Genomic DNA, 21,491 nt, shown 5'->3' with positions numbered 1-21,491 from the left:
GTTTGTATTTTATGTAAATGTTAAATAAAAATTATAAAAAAATAACTCGGCGCACGTTGTATGCGTTCGATGATACTCTGAAATTTCACGTTTCTCCGTGACGTTCGTTATTCAGACGTCCGGGTGGCGTTGATTGCTTTTTAATTGCCATCCAAAATGGCCAGCGCTGAGCTGCGCGTACAATGCACATTCCTTCAGTTCATATTAATATTGCAACACTCAACTTTGTTTACGTTTCAGTACTTTTTGAATACCTTTTCACATTTTTTTTATTAAAGGTTCGTAAAATAATTAAAAGTAAAAATTAGGCAATGACGTCTATCGAAACTGACAACTCTAAAACAAATCTTCATTCATACAATTAAATAGTGTTTTGATACATTTTTAAAACTATAAACATATTATTTTCAGTGTTTAGTTTATAAAAATTATTAAACGATATTATTTTGTATATTTATATACTATCATATAGGCATCTAATGTACTATGAAAGCAAACAATATTAACGAATATAATAATAATTTCTATGGCATCGACCAACGAGATTGTTATGATTATGTACATAGACAATCATAACAATCTCGTCAATTTAATCACGTACAAGTCAAAAATATATGTAAAAAACGAAATCACCCTTGTAAGAAATAAGGTATTGGAGTACTCACGTTCGTGGTATAGCCATGTAAGCCACAAGAAGATTTTATTTTTCAGTTTGTGTAAAATCTGTTAATGAAAAAATAAATTAAACTTTTTTACGTAGTTTTATTCATTCGACTTTTCTCTACGAGATCGAATCAACAATGAGGAGATTCGTAGACGAACCAGAGTGATCAAAATAGGTCAAGGAATTGGCAGCTGGCAGGCCAAATATTTTGCAGAACATATGGCCACTGAGGCAATAAGTTTCCAGCGATTAATAGTATCCAGTTACTTCCCGCGGGGGTTGCGGCCTTAACTGTGTAGACGGCCCAAATCATTATTCATCCACACTTAGTTAGCATGCTCGTTGGCAGTACTTGTGAATCTTTTGGGCCCAACGGGCTTTGGTTCCATGAGCGATGTGTCCCGCCCACTGCTAATTCAAAAGAGAAATTCTTCAAGCTATGGTTGGTTACTATGGCAAAAAATTAAAAAAACGTTAGAATTGTATATGTTACAGTAGAGTAGGTGTCACATAAACATATTTTTTAAATAAAAATTTAAAGCAAATGTTATTTAAAATTATATATATATTCATATGTACATAACTATAGAATATTACCCCCTCAGGTTTATATTTTTAATATCGCTACTTCGTGCAATATCCGTCTACGTTGTTAGACTCGCAATAACATCGCCATTGAATTTCAAGTACACTTACTAACTTGAAATTCATTTACCGTTTGTATTAAAGACTATTGAGTTCACGTTAACTTCCAGCTATATCAGATTATTAATTCAAAGTGGATTAAAATTGGAAATATGATTGGATTGAGGTTATTATTAACCTAAACAGTTTGATTATTGGTAAAAAATTGTTGTAACCAATAGATTCAATTGATTATTTGTAATTTCTTTTCTCGAGGTCTTTCAAGTAAGTCTTGAGAGCTTCTCCGAAATTGACATTAATTACTTTGAACATTAATTCAGTGGACTTTTCATGAAGAGTCTTTAGGAGTAGAAAACGTTACTCGACATACGTCGTCTGTTAACAAGAAGATTATTCTCCTCGCTTATTATGGCATTGACAGCGAGTCGCTGGTTAGCAATCAGGTGATTGAATGCAGCTTCAAGTGTGGCAGATACAGATCTACTAAACAGAAGCTTGAGATATTGAAACGGATTCTTTAGACGAAGGTTTAAGTTGTCATTAGAGACGCATTTCGAAATCATTCAAATTTGCAAGTGCCAGAGAGTGCTAAGCTTCAGTTCTTTCAGATGCTTGTCAACGTATGTTATTCCTACAATTTTTTTTCACAATTTGTATCATAAATTTGGTACACATGACGTAATAGGTATTTTTTACAGCTGCTTAACGTGCCATGTAGATTGCTATGCCTAGGATTTATCTATGACTTCGAACCAGGAATAAGAAGATTATGAGTCGGACATAATCGACAACAGTGGATTAGCAAGTTGAAGTGGCTTGTTGAGATCGTCGGAAGAGAGAGGCTGCTTCCAACCGGTTCTTTTGGGTATCTCAGATGATGATTCTGATTTCGATAATTTTATTATTATCTTAAATAAATATTTGTAACATATTAAATTAATAAAAATAGTATTAATGATAACAAATACACACTAGCAAAGTTGTTGTGACAACGACATTTTCTAGCTAAAACTGGGCATTGCTAAAATAGGCTTCCGTGACTAGATACCGCCTGAAGCAGACTAATTTATTTACTCGATCTAGATAAAAGTTTAGGATACATTTTCCTATGCACTAGAGTTCATTTAAGTGCGGTTTACCGTAATTTTAAAGTCGGTGCAGTGAGCTCGAAGGAGTAAAATAAAAATATATTTTTTAAAAAAATATATTGATTAGTAATTTTCCGTATTTTCTGATTTAATTTTAACAAGAAACTAGGTTTATCTATCGGGTAATCAGTTTCGAAAAATAAATACGAAAAACCGAACAACAAAGACTGGAATACGAAACAATATATTTATAATAGGCTATTAACTGGTTTCGTATCAGCTCAAGGTCAGTTGACAAATTTACAGATGACTCTGCTTTTATGTTCTATATAATACAAAGATTACCATTTAGAAATAAAATGTTTATCAAGGTAGTCCGAAGACGCTGATTGCAAGTCGCTTTCAAGGTTCTATTGGAATCCTTGAGAGAGGCTTATCTCCAACAGTGGATGTCCTACGGCTGAAATTATAACAATGTTAATAATTCATATAATAAAACTGGAATTTAAATAAAAATAATTACATACACACATACATAAAACAGACAGTAAATATACAGATACGCGAGTAATTAATTAAGAAACTTAACAAATTAAGGCCATATGAAAAGATCCACAAACTTTGCGAGCGAAAAACTTTTTAATCAATCAAACTAAATTTATTCGATAACAGCGAAGTTCACTCCCGACGTGAGTTTCAATTCAATTGAAGTAAAACAACAAAATCACAAGAGTTGTGAGACGTAAGATGTTCGTGATTAGTTTGTCGTGTGTTGTTAATCTAAATACGTTTTCAATGTAAAGTTGTATTGGTAACGGAAATATTAAAATTTATGTATGGTGTTTACATAGGTGTCCATCATTTATTTACCAGAAGTGTCCTATATATCTCACCTTACCAGGGTGCATTTTTTTTTGTCCAACTATTTCTACACATACACACAGACCAACAAACGTCGTACATACAAATAAAATCATTAACTAATAAATAAATATAAGTTACATATGTCCTAATATAATTTTAATAGTGTTTAAATTTTTTGTTGTTTAATTAAATTTAAAAGTATTATTTTTCTGTTTTGCTATCTAAGAATAGAGATATTGACGGCTGTAACACAGTGTGCTTATTTATTTTATAATATTAATTTATTATTTTGAAATAAATAAATACACTTGGCACGGTGCTGTGTTTTTACAGTTCCTCTGTATATAGGTGCTCACATTGACACACAAATGTGCAAACGTCTTTAATAATTTAAAATGTGATTGGATTGATGAATATCGTGAGTATAATAGTCGTACAGATTATTAAAGAGGACCTTGAACAAAAATTAAATTAGAAAGATGCAACATTTATGATATGTAATACGTAATAAGTTTATTCGTAGAATATTTGTACGAGTTGTTGAGAGATATAAACAACACAGAGAGAGGCGCTGCTTGAAAAGCTGGAACGATTAGATCTCATAAGACATTATTAGGTAGTTACTTGAATATAAGAACGTTCTCTAAAACTGTATTGTATTGGAAATATGTAAGTAGTCAGAATTGTACTGAAATCTGATATTTCCCTCTTTTAAAACACTGATATTATATATTATATAATAAGACTATTTTCCGTCATAAAGATTGATTGGAAATAGGCGTATGGTACAGCCTATCCGCTAATGAAATTACTACATATTAAAATTGATTGTTGTTTACTATTTGTCCATGCAGACTTTTTATAGTCATAAGTTATTGGCCTTTCGCTTTGTAATAGAAAAAATAAATAAATTAATGTGACGTATTTCAGAGTGAGATCCAGAATTATTGAAAATAGTTGTAAAAGCTTTAAAGTTTTCTGGTGACAAATGAGCCATACATTCACCATACAGATTTCATATACGTTAATTGTAAAAGGTTGTTTATGTGATTAGGTATATTACACTAATCTGATGAAACAAGAGATAGAGTCGCCTTAGTTTTTTGAGATGGAGATTCTTATAATACATAATTGTACCGAATATCTATTTATTGCGATAAGAAAAAATACTAAAATGTTTCCTAAGAGTTTCATAAGTTTACTCAAGATCTATATCTCGAGATACAAGAAACAATGGTAGATGCGGCCCGGGGGACTCAAAGAAAACAAAAGTTGTAATGAGAGATCGACAGGGGTCGACTTATTATTCACACGTTAATTATTCGTATGATACCTCTTTTTTCAAGCTACTTCCGACCGATCTTTTTAGAAATTTATATCGGAGGTCTATATCCAACAGTGGACAATAAGTCAGACGTCTCAAATAATGATGATGATAACAATCTGTTTAGTAGAAAAGTGTATAATACATTAGTTCGTTATGCAAGGTTTCTCAAGGCAGATTTATGTTTTTATTTAAAAACGTAATAAACGAAGTGGGAAGAGGTTAGTGTCATCGAAATCAGGTACCATGTGAATTTCTTAGTCATGATGTTGCAGTCGCCGAGTAAGCATCACGCGTTAGCCGTCGAAGCAGTAATGATTTTTATATAACAGCTTGACGATAATTTGGTTGATACTTTGGTATTCAACGGATGGAGGAACTGATGGATCAAGTGTAACTTAAATTATTCGGTTCTGGGTGTGAAGATTTTGCGCAACTATTTCGACTTTCAACACCCGAAAACATTGAATTGGTGAAAATTTGTTTATATAAGAGCTTCCGATATAAGTATAACGGCATAATCACTTAAACTTACAAGTGTAATTTTCCTGAAATTTCAAAAGAAATTGTGAAGTTCCATTTTTATAAAACAAATCGTTCAAGATCTCAAAGGAAGTAATTTTTTTTTCACACCAAAAATTATGTAAAACGTAAGAATTACGAATTTGAATAGTATTATTTATCGACACATGATTACCGATATCTTTTAGACGAACCAGCAATTTTATTCATAGTACTTATCACACACGTGGTTTCAACAAGATGGTGTAAATGCATACAGGGCTAGAGCTTCGATGTATTTACTTCGAGGAACTTTCAACTAAAAACAGATAAGTTGGTGTGGGGATATCTCGTAGTCACAGAGTTTTAAATTTTTAAAAATGCATGTAAATGTAGGGATAGAATTAATTATTAATATAAAAATACCGATGTATGTGTATGACTGTGTTCTGTTTTTCAATTCAACACGTAGGGTAAAGACGCTAGTAGATGGCCACTTAACGCAGTTCCATTCCATTTGTAGGCATTCCTAGGTTGAATATAATTATATTTACTTAATTAAGATGTTATGTAATAGTTTGAACTCCACTTTATTAGGAACTTATGAACAAATAACTTCAAGCGAAAGAAATTTAGCAGATTTCTTTAAGAAAGAAAAAAAACGAAAACTCTAGTAGATGGCCACAAAAAATTCAGTAGATGGCCACTTCCTAGCTAGTAGTTGCCCACCTCGTTTATTTTTGTTTATTAACACATGTGTCACGTGTTATACCACTTAATGAGTAAGTAAGTATGAAAAGAAAGAAAGAAGGAATGTAAAGTTTATTTCTTTTATAAAAAGAATGAAAAATATGTAAGTAAGTACTTAATAACTTTTTTGCAATTTTTCAATCATAGTTATAGTGAAGTATTTCTGGCACATTGTACAGGTCTCTCGTTTACTGGTTTTCGTCGGCTCTTCTATGCTTGTAATTACATTACATTACAACCCTTTTCCTCTAATTTGCTTTTTACTTTATTAAACCATTCTCTTATATTAGCGGTTGTCACAGACGCTCTTGAAGACGTGAGATTTTGGGATGTCCTTGTTGTTACATCTTTATTTCTTTTCATGAAGAGACTAAGAAAAGTTTTCCCTGGCTTATTTTCATCGTTTAATAACTTGCATTCTCGCTTAATGCCCTTAAGGTACCGTTGAATGCTAAAGAACAATTGGTCTGTCGTTATGGGGAAACCAGCCGCAGCGGAGTCGTACACCCATGTGCATAGGCGTTGTTCTTCATCCTTAGTTAGCGTAGGAGCAGGCCCCATTTTCCTCTCAATTGGCGATTTCCCTTTTACTTTATTTGATAAAGTTTGTCGGGGTACCCCAAATTTTTTGGCTCCTTTTCTTATTGAGGGGCTGTGCAGGCGCACATCCTCAACTGCGATTTTCATTGCATTCTCCTCATAACTTAAAAAATTTGCTTTGTTTCCAGGCATCTAAATGAAAAAAATAATTCATTAACAACGCACGCGGCCCAATGTATAGGCCAAATAGGTATATTTTTAGTAGTTGGCCAAAATTGAAGTCAGTAGTTGCCCACCCGGCCCATTACTGAAATAAAAGAAGATAACACAAGTATTTTTAAGCTGTTTCAATGCTTCGTGTATTTCGGTCAAATTTAAAGATATTAATAAAATTTTACATATAAATTTCAAAACCTCGGTAGTTGCCCACCCCGGGCAACTTCTAATTTTTATTGAAAAATAGATGCCAGTAATGGTCCTCCCCCTCCGTTACTAATGTAAACAATCCGAATTTACTGAGTTCATAAAAAATCCTTGCAATACTTCTGCAAATTCCAAACCAAATAGTTTAGCGTATAATTGCAAGAAAATTCTTCAAAATTTGCAAAATACCAAAAGAATATCCTTAACAAATTACATAAGAAATTACCTTGAATAACTTGGGACGCCGATGCTTAACAGTGAATATTCGCCATTTTGTAGTTACAGAGCTGCCAGCATTCACACTTTTATCTACAAACTATCAGATGGTGATACCATCTCATAAGCTAATAATATGCTAAAAACAATATTTAAAACTCTTATTTTTTAATACTTTCTATCAAAGTGGCCAACTACTGGCGCATGGCCATTTACTGGCACTTCTACCTTAGGGTGTCTATATAATTATATGAAACATTTTCAAAGTGTATTAAATAAACACTTGTAAACAAATCTTTATTGGGCTCTTCCCGAATCAGGATCTCCATGCATGCTATTATAGAGAAACTCGATTTTATTCTAGACTCTATTTATTTCGACTCTTCTAGAATTCTTTTAGTAACGTACACAAGTGATCCAAAGAGAATAACAAATGAATACTATTTTGTTACTTCATGGTATAAAATATAAATTCAACAGACTCAAATTTGAAGGTCATTACAGTTAAAAATTAAATTGTTTCGTTCATACTTTATTAATCGGGTATCTATTTATCCTAGAAGTTAAAGATTTCTCAGATTTACGCCAATTAAAGAAAGCGCTAAAAACGCGAATTATTTTTATTGAGATTTAGACACACCCTGTAAGTTTTTAATCTAAGATTTAAAAAATTAATAAAAAGTATCATTGTTTTAATAATGTATTAAAAAATCTTTGTTATAGTCTGTCACGTAAGAAAGAATTTAAAATGAAACGTATTTTTACATTTCATCTTTGCGCTTGTTAAAATTCATGAAAGAAATCCTTCACGTTAAATAATGCAGTTAGCGTGGCTCCGTGGTAGAGTGGTCTGTACTAAAAATTACAGATTTACCGGGAAACGTAAAAACTTTTGAAGCATTCATAATAAAAAAAAAACCACTTATAACCTAAATTGTACGACAATGTTAATAGCGGATAATGAATACATTATAATAAAGATTAATTTGACAATATGTAGTGTTTCAATTTGAAATTTATATTTGAAATGACTAATATTTTTTGTAATTTTTGTTCCAATGATGTTACCTGACAGCGTATGAGGGCAATACATAACAAAACACAACACAACATAAAATAACATGATATGTTATGACATTACATAACATAACCTGACATGACATACTAAAGTCTTGTAGTGTTAAAAACTTATATTTGTTACCTATATAGCTATTAAGATAATGCTTGTTAATTATTAAGACCCTAAATGAAGAATGTGATCGCTCTGAAATTAGTTTTTTTTATTATTTTATTGCCCGATACATTTTTAAAGTTGGATGTTAGAAAAAAATATAAGCGTACAAGGTATGCGGAGAGAAAAAATGTTCGATTTTAATATTGGTACGGTACACGGTCCCGTTTTCAGTTATTCCCGAGTACCGAGTACGAGTGGCTCCTGCAATAGTGACGTATAGTACAGTCGCGGTAATAATATATCAGAGCGCGGTTTGTGTAGAAATTGCGCAGAGAGGCGGCGCGCTGTGACGGCAGATAGCGTCAGACGAGTCCGATCGCCCGCGCGCTCCACGCGTCCACGTGAGCCCGACTCCGCTCGCCGTTCGCCGTGTGTGTATCACTGAAAAAGTACTCCAAGCATATCCTGCACTCTGCACATATCATTAAAAAAAAGTTTGTGTCTGCTTACCTACTGGAATCACAGGTTAATAAGTCAGTCACGGTGAACGTAGGAAGTTTCTCAAACTTTATAACGTCCGATTTGTTTATTATCGTATTATAAACAAATCGAACACGATCGATGTTTATTCAGTTTTTTTTGTAAGGTTAAGTTTGTTGAACTTTTTTCGAGGCGCGCGCGGCTTCGTGGTGACGTCAAATTGCATCGCTAACTAGATTAGATACGCTAAGCCAGCTCTGTAAACCAGTAAGGCTCGGAACGCGGTGTACATTGAGTAAATAATACATTAGTAAAATAGTTTTCATTGAATAAAAAAATTAGTCATTGCTCAATCGAATAGACGACCGTTCAAGCAGTGTTATCAGTTCCATACCACTTTTATACGCGTTTTATAAACATGCATTCCATTTATGAACGGGTCCTGGATATAAACGCGCGAAAATAAATCGCGATACTTCATGTGTCTAACTTTAAAGTCGTGATTAATAATATCTATATACATATACAAATATATATAAGTATGTATATATAAGTATATATATGTGTGTGTATATATATATTAACTTAGCGGTTAATTAAAATTATTTCTATATTATTCATAATTAAAAAAAAATAATAATGAAATGCACTTGAATTATAAGAGGTGTCGATAATAATGAGAATATAAATAGATCAGTGTTGTTCTACCTAACAGAATAATGTAAACGCAATATATTCTTTAAGTACTTGCAGATAATATTTCGCTTAGCGCATGCATAAGTAGTTTATTGCATTCAATTTATCATGTTTATATACACACGTTATATGTGTTTATATTTTATAGTATGTTTAAAAATACGTTGTTACCAATTTAGAGCGAGTTGACCGGAAGCATTGAGTTGTAGAAAACAATTCATATCTATTACCATACCTCATACTGCATCATTGTAGTTTATGGTGTACAGAATTATTTATGCTGTTTCCGTGTATTGTTTCAACTTTTGATATTTTCAAATTTAGAATGTTAATTTTCTTTGTATGTACATTGTATCAATAGTCAATCGACTCTTGTATTTTCAGTAATATAATTTAGGAAATAATGACTTTTAAGTTTGATTGTTGATTCATGACTATTATGTTAGTCGCTTATATCTCAAGATATTTTAAACACTTTTTCGTTAAAATATTTAACGGGAAGTAAATAAATTGCAACATTTTCTGGCTATGACGATTACAAGGTTAAAACCGCGCCTAGTTTTAGAACATATAACTGTTTTTAAATAATAAGCGGCCTTAATTGTTAGGTTAAAATTAAAACGTTCAGATTATGTAGTATGGAACGAAATAACAATAATGCAACAATGCCATACGTGCTCATGATAAGGTGGTTGTCGATTACTACGCTCGGAAGGAACCTCGGCGATTATGGTAGTAATGAACAGTTTTCATATAAAATTTTATATGTTAGATAACGCGTACGTATTTATTATAATACTCTGGAATTTACGATTTTTTTATAAATGAATCTAGTCGAAATGTAACTTTTAAAGTTTTTTAAAGAGACACATTTAAAAAACAATACAATAATATAATTAAAAAAGGAATCAGGAATATTTAAAAACTGCTATTAATTAGTTGTATATTTCAATGAAATATTTACAAAATACAGTTAACTTTAATAAGGAAAAAGAGTAATTTAAACTCTATTGTACAATATTGAATATTGAGTGCAATATGCATTATTTATCGCAGTCTTAATTAAATAAATTTTATAATTACTATACAATACGTATCGGTTCAATGTATTTAACGTGATTTCCATACAGTATAAAAATTCTAGGACGTAAACGATTTTTTACACATTGATAATTAATTTAAAATTTTGGATATTAATATAACGATAGTTAATTATAATAATAAAAATAATATTTCCTATTTTTATGCTAACAATATTTTTAAAAATTTACCAATATCAATTTTTAATATTTTAGTTTGGCACAGCCCTATTCTTAATATGGAATTGAACATTTAATTCATAGTGTCAGTGACATGCAACTACAATACATTGTGTCGTGTAATTCTTCTTAATAGTACTCAATAAAAGATATACACGTTCAAGTTAACATTTATTTTAATATACTTAGTTATATATGTAATATAAAGTGGTATCATCTTAATCATGACCTTTATCAGTGTAAAGTACATTAAAATTTAGTTACTACAGTACAAAAGTAATATAAAATCTATTTAGTACAGAGTGAAAACAATATATATTAATAGAATGATAAAATTAATGTCTGTTTATATACATACAAATATAGATTTTAGCTTCTACCATATTATATTTCTCACATGACATTATTTCTAACTTAAGATCACTTGTGTCACAGTTAAAACGATATTATGATATATTAAGGATATGATATCCGTTATATGTCCCGACGGTAATTTATTTTTCTAACACGATGTTATTACGGTTTTTATTTTTAATGGTTTAGTAGATTTATTTCATAATTAAATTTAAATATGAATTAATCTTCACTTTAAAGTTTATTAACAATGTTCCCTTTATATACAGTTTATGTAATTAGAATCTTATAAATAGATTGTTGTTTTTTTTTCTAATTGTTACGTTTCTATGACATCACTTTTGTTAAAATATTTATAACACTTTTATGTAAAAAATTACATTAACAAGGCACATTTAAATGTTACATTAAACGAATTAGGAGAGATATTTGTGTATCCTTATTATTATGGGAGACTGTTACTAATAATACTTATAATTTTATATAAGTAATTGAATATATATTTTACTAATAATATTTATAGTCCTTCATAATGTTAACTTTGTGCAGGAAAGTATCGGTTAGAGTCGAACGCGTTCCGGCGGCGATCGGCCGTGGCTTTCAATACATATCAATTGGGTGTCATTTGTCTGTCTGCTCGACATTCCAGATTGTTTTAGTATCAGCCAACTGATACGCGATATATTTATGGAGCTATGGCGTTGCACCATAGTTGCATTACATGGTTTTGTATTTCAGAGAAATTTACTTACGTTGCCTGTCATTTTGTAGATAAGAGTTTTTATAGAAGCAATGTAACGTTTTATGTATACTACAGTATATTATTACTCATTTAAAAGAACCTGAACAAATAATGTGAGCAAATTTTAAATTTAATTCCGTTTATTTTGTAAAAGATTATAATTTCTACATAGCAATTGCTAATACGCTAAGCTAAATAGCTTTAATAGCTTTCTATCTGGGTGTGAGTGGCTGAGCGCTAAAGATGCTTAGTCTAAACTTCTCAGTAACTAAACTCGGGAGTTCCCACAGGAGCCTAGGATTGGGCCATTACAATACACAATCCTCAGTATTAGAGTTCTGTGTACTTTTAATGCATAGCTTTAATAATCTGTAGGTTATAATTTTTCTCTATTTAGAGAATTCTTGTTAATAACAAATATTGATCATGTTGCATTGATTAATAAAACATAATAAAAATTAAATATATATTTGTCGTTTACTGTCTTTAAATTTAATAAATTATTTTATTAGCTTGTATTTTGTTGTTTAACTTAATAAATATAACGAATTTTGCCTATGACGATGGTCTAACATTACACCTGTATAATGTACAGTTGTTGTTTTGTACTAACTTTGTGGCTAACAAAATTTAAGGTTCTTTCTCCTACAAGATCTCTCTTAAAATCTCCCTTTTCTTCCCCGATCTTTTTCGGTTAAAACAAAATTTATATATAATATCGAATTTATTGTTTGAAACTAAACAACTTATGAAGAGAAGTTTCACAACGGATACCATTTTCCATTTGTATTATAATCTGTCCCGGGTTGCTACCACATCTTTTTGTTTCATCCGGATCTTTATAACATAAGGGATGTGATATAACGCAGAAAAGTTGTTTATCTTTTTCTTATATAGGTGTTTATATATATGCGTGAATACATTTTAATTTCAAACTTAACTTAAATTTTTTTCGTGTTACCTAATGTAGGCATATTGAAGGCCGTTCTGTAAAGTTTTATAGCTAACGCTGGAATTCCACAAATATATTCCAGAACTATATCATTTCATTATAATGCTGTTAATTTAAATACTGCGCATGCACTGCAACGGAGTACAAATCTAATTGCATATTCAAATTAGACGAATAATTGCATCGGCGGCGAATAAGTACATCACTGCAGTTCGTAATTTCGTCAGGCTTGCATTTTATTTTGTTTGAATTACATACGAGTGTATGGTTTGTTGCCTGACCACGGCATTTGGGCATTAGAAAGGTTTTCAATAAACTTGACAATGTTGCCGGTATTACGGCATGTACATATATATTTGTGCAAGTAAACCTATAGTCCTGTATAGTAATTTTCCACTTTTAAACTACTAAACGGTGACGAACAAAAATATGTTGAAAAATAGTTTTTGTAACCGAAGCGTAAACTTACAATTTTGTTACAATGATTTTATAAGCACTTTTCCATTTGAGTTATATTTTATAATAATTTACAAAAAGCTTTTACAAAAGCTTTTACGCATGAATCGGGAACATTAAAATGGTTCATAACGGAGTTATTGTTTTTACAACTACGAGAATGTGGTTTATTTTTTATATCAGACTCAAACAAATGATGAATTGAACATTATTTTCCTACGATGATATTGTCAAATCTTTGTACTTGTTGTGACCTGCCGTCTTTAAAAATAAAGTATTTAGTACCAATATTAAAAACTTATGTTATGAAAAACATGATTAATAAAAAGTTATAGTTTTTATATAAAGCTAGTTAATCTTTACCGCAGTTATCTGATTAGCAGGAATGACTATAAAAAGCAAATAAGTGTGAAAATGTGCAATTTGTGAAACTCTTTAGTTAAATAAAAAAAACTTTTAATACATATCTAAGTGTTTGCATATCATCAGTGTTCGTTTGTGCATTTAGTGTAAATAAAATTCCCTGCGAAAATTAATGTACAATTAATAGAATAATAAGTGAAAATGTCGGAGCGCTTTAAGGTGACGAAGTTTGATGAGCCCTCGGGGAAGACCTATAAAAATTACGGCGCAACGTCGGCGGAGAGCGACGTTGAATTGAAAGGAAAGCTGCTGCCAGATTCAGGTGAGTGATTTCAGGGAAGAAATTTGAAAAGCGAACATCTTCTTTTTAATCTGCATTAAAACTTTCTTGATAGAATTTTTTTAAAAGGCAGTGACATTATTAATGATTACTTTTAATGGAATAAAGTACACTATGACTTGCATATAACACCTAGTGTGTAAATATAATGTGTCTGCAATGATTGTGCACATCGTCCGTTATATTAACTTGGTAAATATACTATCTAGTGCGTTCTTCTTTCCTAAAATAGGTGATGTTTAGAAACTACTATTTATTTACTACTATGGAGTGATCTATAGACGATCGTGAGTTACCGACAAAGGCTAGTGAATAGGCTAGTAAAAGTGATAGTGGACAGGCTACAAAGCACGGAACAAGGCACAAGGCACAAACTAGATAGATAACCATCTTAAAGTCGTCGCACGATGTTGGATGAAATACGTTTCCAAAGGGTATTTTTGGAAACACATGGAAGTGACGTTGTGGAAGTCTCATAGCTGATAACAATGGCGCTTTTAACGGTTTTTACAGCCTTGTCGAACTCAGAACTCAGATCCGAAATTGGCTAGTAAAACATTAATATATTCTGGACTCGGTAAGTGTTATGCAGATTGCTACGAAGGTCGACCTTAGAAATGTTTGGCGGCAATATTGTGACATAATGATAGCTACTTACATGGCTCAAAGGTAAAAAAACATTTGAACCTTTATTTTTCGGATTTTAAAGCATCGGACGATAAGACGTAATCAAATATATATGTTTTAAAGCATATTTCAAATCATAATTTTTATTTATGTTAACCATTAGCTACCTAACCGTATTACGCTCTTTATTCTCAAGAATATTATTTCTCTTGTTTATATCTTCGCTAGTATTTCGTTTAAACTATCTCATTATCTATCATTTTTAATAGAAAAGAAAATTAGAGTCTATCAAATTCTAAATGTTATACATTTATTAACACTAGAATTTTCTTTTCAGAATAAATCCTTTAGAAATTAATTAAAATTTTGAATCTCAAAAAAAATACACTTCAAATTATCGCAAGTAAAATTTAGTCCAATTATCGCTGGTTTGAAATAATTATTATGAATTGAGCATTTTTTTTTATTTAAACGTACTTGTGAACGTATTCAGGGAAATTTGGTCAGCCGATTGTTATGTGGTTACCACTTCTCAAATGATTGCGGTTTAGTTTGAAAACTACGCAACGTTTTTATTTTTAAATATATTTTATTTATTTTATTATATATAATACAAAAAGGTATAATAATATTAACTTCGATTAAATATTTAACATCAACAGATTTGGGTGTCTCTTTTTAGGAGACACTAATTTCTTTTCATCATCATCATTTAAGCCGCAGGGCTTCTACAGCTGGACATATTTATTGCATTTTCTTTTCTTGCTTCATATCTGTCACTTTACAGTGTTTGCATTTCGTTCAGACATCTTCTTATATCCCTTTCCTGAATACCCAAGATATCACAGATTTGTTTTAACTATCACATTACTATATTATCATATACTTAGTAAAGGGTTTACGACTTCGAGTCCTTATTTGGTTTTTATTTTGTTCTTTTTTGTAAACACCGATATTAATTAAAAATTCCTGCTGGATATTGACCTTGGTCATAAACCACTAATAAGATCGATAGGAAACGATATACATTCAAAGTCTTTCGATTGCTTCACCAAGATCGTCGGTCCTCCATTTCAAAACCTTACGAACTCAGCGGCTATCTATTCTGCCCGCTGTGTGGCCACTTTGACTTGCCATTTCGCTGGGCTGCCAGGTCGGTTACTTTATCCATTTAAGTTGTTTAGTATGGTTATCTAGTTAATTATTATTGAAGATAGGAATAAATTTTAGGTTATCATTACTTTAATATTGTTGTTATAATGGATATAATTTTTTAATATATTATATTGTTATACGCTACTAGATCATTCCCCCAATATTTATATTCATGTATTAAAAAGGGATTACGGAGGGTTGGACCCCTTTAAAGGGGGCTATTGTAAGTACCAGATAAATAGGGGAGAACTTGATGTTAGTAAAACAGGTTAGGTAACCTTGATCGTAGTTGAGCGTTAATATCGAAATTCAAATAAAAATGTAAGGAAAAATCTGCTTAAAAATTTTCTGTTTTTTTATTTTATTTATTATTAAATAATAGTGTGTAACAATTGTGTTGCATTATTTTTTATAATATTTAATATTAGGCTTCGACATAAACCTGACTAGGCTAATTACATGTGGTATGACTTATGTAAAAATAAAGATGTTAAAAAGATTTTACATAATTTATAATGCGTACAGTCACGAAATAGGATAGATTCCTTTTTTTCGCTTAAACAAATGATTATATAGGCTTATAACCATAATCTGGTTGTGCATTTAACCACCTAATGTTACGATGGGTTAGCATTTGAAAGCTATTTAATCATGACTGAAAAACATATATCGTTGTTACAACATTGTTTTGCATACTTTCGTAAACCGGAACGAAATAACGGAGATCATTGCGGTTAATAATTAAAAATAAACTTTTGAGTTTGTTGTTGACTCTTCGATGAGGGCGCGTTTGGAAACCTCCTAGCTTAAAAAGATAAAGGATAAAGGATAAGGCAAGCTTTATCTAGTTTGTATCAAAATTCTTTCTTGTCATGATATGCACAATGAATGATCCTTAGTAGATAATTATTTAAATAATAAATTTAGCCTAAGTCACACCTTATCTGATTCCGTATCAGTCAATAGTGACATTTCGTTGCTTAAATTATTTTTGTAAAAGACTATTTTTTGTACTCACATAGAGTACCAAATTATCTGTTTATATAAGTTTTATCACAATGGTAAATGTTGGTAGTAATATGGAGAGATATTCAGTATTTTAGTAGACTATGCGTGGTGAAGCGAATTGTTTAACTTGAATGTTTATTTAAAGAAAGATTACTCCATAATATTATTATAAATTTATTCTTTATTTTACTAGCATTCACTAGTAATATAAAGTATAAATTTATAGTAATAAATATATATCATTAAGTATTATTGCTTTGGTGCCGCAAACCACAAATGTGGTAAATGTTATTATGAATCGTGGACTTATCGAGTTGTTTTGCAAATTTAAAACCGTTCAAAGGACTATAGAAAAAAACATACTTTTCAAGTCTTTTCTGGCGATGGCATAGTAACTTTACTATCATGTAGACTTTAGTATCTTTATTGAAGTAGCAAGTATTCATAAAACATTTTAAAGTAATAAAATAAGATCACGTTTCATCGTTACGTCGCTTAGAAACTGTTAATTTGTAGCTTATTTTTATCAGAAAGTTGTTCGTAACTAGTGATGTAATTTTAGGTCTGCCATTTGAAATATCTACTTAGGTAAGTCAAGGTACCTCGACGTTTCTAAGACATTTTATTTATAAAAAAAATCGATTTGCGGAGACAGGACACCAGAAACCGTGTCTACCAAATATGCAAATTGACAAAGCCAAAAAAATTTACTTTTGTCTGCCGGTATAAGATATGTATGGAAGTAATCAAAAGATAAGGTCTTTTTTTAGTCCGGTCTATTGCTTTATTGACATTAATAAAATCTGCAAGCTTGAGGGCTCAGAACGCAGAATGCGCTTAGACTAAATCCCGTAAACGTAACTTAGTCCTAGGGTTCTTTGTGAGAAATAATATTTTTTAAACTCTCGATTTCATTCCGTTATTATATAACAATGAAATTAAATTCATGAATCAATCTGTATAAAATAATATATAAAAATGAAATATGTGTATATTTGGAATATTATTGCGAAGCAAATGTAATTAAAAATATGATAAATCAATTTAAAGAAAGTATTTGTATTTTATATTTGAAAGAAGCTGCTTGCCCCTTAATCTTTATAAGGAGAATAGTCATGCCACCTCATTAATTCCTTCCGTAAATTTAAATTCTAAATATCTTTATTCCAGTAGGCATTTATATGCCCATTTAAATTGTCATTTATTATAACATTATAAGTGGTTTGCCAGCTCGGAATGCTGATTCGCTGTAAAAAAGCCGGCTACACACTCAATAAGTGCTCTTTTTTAATTGAAATTTAATAATGTTTTATGTAAACATTCTAATATCAATAGTATAAATGAATCATCAAATCAAAGTTCACACATGTCGATCAACTAAAAACCAAACAGCATTTAAGTGCTAAAACGAGATTTACTTAATAACAATCTTTTAACTTTAGATTTAATTTAACTGCCGTTGTTTTTAAGAAATCTAAATATTTTAATCACGATTGCCGAGAGATAAAAAAGTAGCCATTTTATAAGTTTTATTATTAAGTATTAAGATCGCTTAATAATTTTAATATCATGTAATTACCTAGATATCCTCCTACACAAGGGATTAGGGGTTACCATCAAAAATTCTCTTCATTCATCTTATTCGTTACCTCGTCCAATTTATATTAGCCGCTAAGTAATAGTGTGTCAACATTATTATGTTACGGCTCGAAGGCGTCATACTTAGTGAAATTATTTTGCTAATGGATGGTATAGTTTCATATCACAAGAAGGGTTCCCGTAAAAACGCTTCGTATTTCTGGCCACTACGGTTACAATATTTTGTTTTCAATTATTTTGAAATATAAGCCGGTGGTACTTCACAACCCGCTAAAAGCGTGTATCGATGGCTTCTACGTGATCGACAGCTCTCAGTATTTCGCAGCCAGCCACGGTGTAGACGAAAGTGCACGTATTTGTTCATCAAAATCAGCTGAGGGACAATGACGATAGCAACATTACTGACCGCATTCGAATTCAAATCTCCCTCAAACGCGCAAGAATGATTAAAACTATTTCAAATTACAATTTCAGTTACAAAAAAAGAACTTCTATATACTACATTAAATTTAAAAAATACAAAGTTAAAGATAATTACTAATTAAATTACTATTACGATTACAATGATAATAATACAAAAGTTTTTGAAACAAATGTAAACAGGATTGTCAAGATCGGTCCAGTGAGTGAATATAAAAGCTAAAGAATAAGATCTAGGGTCTGAATGAAATAAAGTGTGTTCTTGCATAGCTTGAGATTAAATGAGTTAAACTGTGATTGGATTCTTACGTTTGATTGATATCAAAATCATCTTTAAGCCGATAGACGCCCAATGCAAGTTATAACTCTCTCCTTAAGATAACGGCGATGACCGGTGTTGCGCTGCTCGTATACAGCAATTTCCCCAGATCTTACTATGTCAGCAATTTCCCCAGATCTTACTATACTATGTCGTCGGTCCTCCTAACCTACCGACGCCGCGACTACCGGTGCTTCGTAGCCACACGAGAACCTTTCGATCCCAACGGCAGTCGGTTGTACAAAGGATGTGCCACCAGTACTCCAGATGAGTTATTCTTCGATCTACGCTTATGATCTAGGTTCTGCTGCCAATCTTTTTAGATGAACATATATTAAAAGACAATATACAACGATTTTACTAAAGAATTGGTCGCATTTTTTATTAGATCCTACATATAATGATGTGACATATGTGTATTCATGACGCAAATATTATGTAGCGTCAAAGGAGCTTAATAACAAACGTGTTTAAAGTAAAACCGCAGCACCGGTAAATAAAATTCAGCAGGAAAATTACACGAAGCCGGATTTCATGCACAGAATTTAAACGCTTCTAAAAATAAACTTTGCATTCGTGAAAAGTGATAGGAAGACCCAAATGCGTACTGTTTTATAAAATGAATTTAAAACTTTGTGAAGAATATGAGACGTTGAAAATTTATTTAGAGTGATAGCGAACGTTTTGTAATATATTTTGAATCGAGTTACGAACAGAGAAATATTTACACAAAGCATTTTTTTCAAATCTATTATCATCTATGTTCGTTTTGAATGAATGAAGAATTTATAATATATTTAATAGTTAGTGTTAATATTAGTATCATTATAATCTTTCAGCCAATAGACTTTCACTATAAGGCAAAGACCTTCCACAAAGATTGTAACAATAACCGGTCTTGCACTGTCCTCATCTAGAGACTTACCGCAATTTTGACTATCTCGTCTAGTAGGGGGACAACTCACGCCGCGTCAACCACTTCATGGCTGTTACTCGAGAAACATTCAGCTCCAACGGCCATCGATTACACGAGCGATGCGTCCAAAATACTGCCACTATAAAAGAGCATTCTTTTGAACTACGTCGGTGACCTTGGTTCTTCTGCAATTTCCCTTATTTCGACTTTATTAATTGTTAACAAATTAAAATTTCATTTTTCATTTAAAAAATAATTGTTGTCGCTATAACATTGGCTGATACGAACAAAAAATTTAACCTGAATAATTTCGAAATATTAGTTTGCGACAAAGTTTTTCGTTTGGAAGTCGCCGAAAGAAATTACAATTAATACAATTATACGAATTAGGGTCGCGCAAAACTCAACCCCGGACGATGTCACGTGCAAAAGTTGTTTCATAATTGTTAAAGTTTCGCAAATGCGTCCGAGCGAAAGTTGTCGCTTAAAGAGCAGCAGCAGAAATGTTTTGACCGACATATTAACCACCAAATTTGTAATGTTGCTGACACACAATACGTAATACAAACTTTAACGTAGATTTTGATAATACGTTCTTAAAGAACCGAGCGTTATATAATTAACCAAACAATTTAATTTTTATTTATCGTTCCTTATATGTTTACACTAAATCTATGAATTTCATTTGCTGGTTCAGTTAAAAAAAAAGCGAAAAACATTTCAGATACTCTTTTTATTATAAAGCTGTACAGACTAAAGTAAGACATCGATTTTAGTACCTCATTTACTGAAGTATTACTTCTACTTGGCGACATTTAAAGGCTTTCGTTCGATTTAAGTTTATCCTAACAGTGACACGTTAAAAATAACTTGTCTAATTTTACAAAACATCAACCATTTTTTGTAATTTATTCTCATTCAATAAATTCTTTGGGCAAATTTTTTAATCACAGAAATCGGAAGTAAAACCTTAATATCGTAATTTAAGTTATTCATTTAATCTTATTCATTACTTAATGATGTTGCAGACGATGCATTCAATGCATGTATAAAATATTAATGTAAAAATTATGGTATTGTCTTCTTCTGGTTTATGTTAAAGAAATTTATATCAATAGTAGGTGTCAGATATGTGGATCTGTAAAAAGGCTGACAATGAGGCTGTATAGTTACTCCGAAGATGTGGTTCTGGAGACACTACAAAACTCTACATGGGTGGAGCTGCTATCTACGTGCGAACGTCATTGTACTATTGGAATGTGATTACCCAAGAAAGTTTTTTTTCAAAAGTTCACGAACTCTTCTGTTCCGTGAAGTCAATACCGACGAAGCTGTAAAAGGTTAACAGCTAAAACTTTTACAGAAACAATGCTGATGCTGCTTGAGATGCTGGAAACTCTGTATCCCGTACATTCGAGTCTATTTTAATCGATCAATACCAAGATTTTACTATCGACCTGCGCCGGGTTTTAAAGTTTTTTGGGCACATAGACAACTGACGGTGACTGGAAAAGTCAAAAGCGAATGTTCGAGAGAAGAGGTCCCATCAATTGGTGGAACCAAATTCACTGTACGCTTGACAATAATCTTCGGTAGTGCAGCATATTGAAGTCGAA

The 21,491-nt window shown here is 31.4% G+C and overlaps 1 protein-coding gene across 2 annotated transcripts in view; it reads left to right on the top strand.

Annotated features, from left to right (window-relative positions):
* The first annotated feature begins 13,574 nt into the window (after nucleotides 1–13,574).
* kcc (solute carrier family 12 member kcc) overlaps nucleotides 13,575–21,491 on the top strand; it is a 355,477-nt gene continuing 347,560 nt past the window's right edge. For both annotated transcript variants that reach the window (XM_068770124.1, XM_068770127.1), the window contains exon 1: nucleotides 13,575–13,813. In XM_068770124.1, coding sequence (XP_068626225.1) covers nucleotides 13,693–13,813 — 121 coding nt within the window. In that variant the 5' untranslated portion in view covers nucleotides 13,575–13,692. The remainder of the gene's footprint in view (nucleotides 13,814–21,491) is intronic.

This window comes from Battus philenor, unplaced genomic scaffold, assembly GCF_028537555.1.
Source record: "Battus philenor isolate CCGP_79_NKW_IND1 unplaced genomic scaffold, ilBatPhil1.0.hap1 SCAF_3, whole genome shotgun sequence".
NCBI lineage: Eukaryota > Metazoa > Arthropoda > Insecta > Lepidoptera > Papilionidae > Battus > Battus philenor.
The sequence above is the reverse complement of the archived record's forward strand: the minus strand, read 5'-3'. Positions and strand labels throughout refer to the sequence as shown.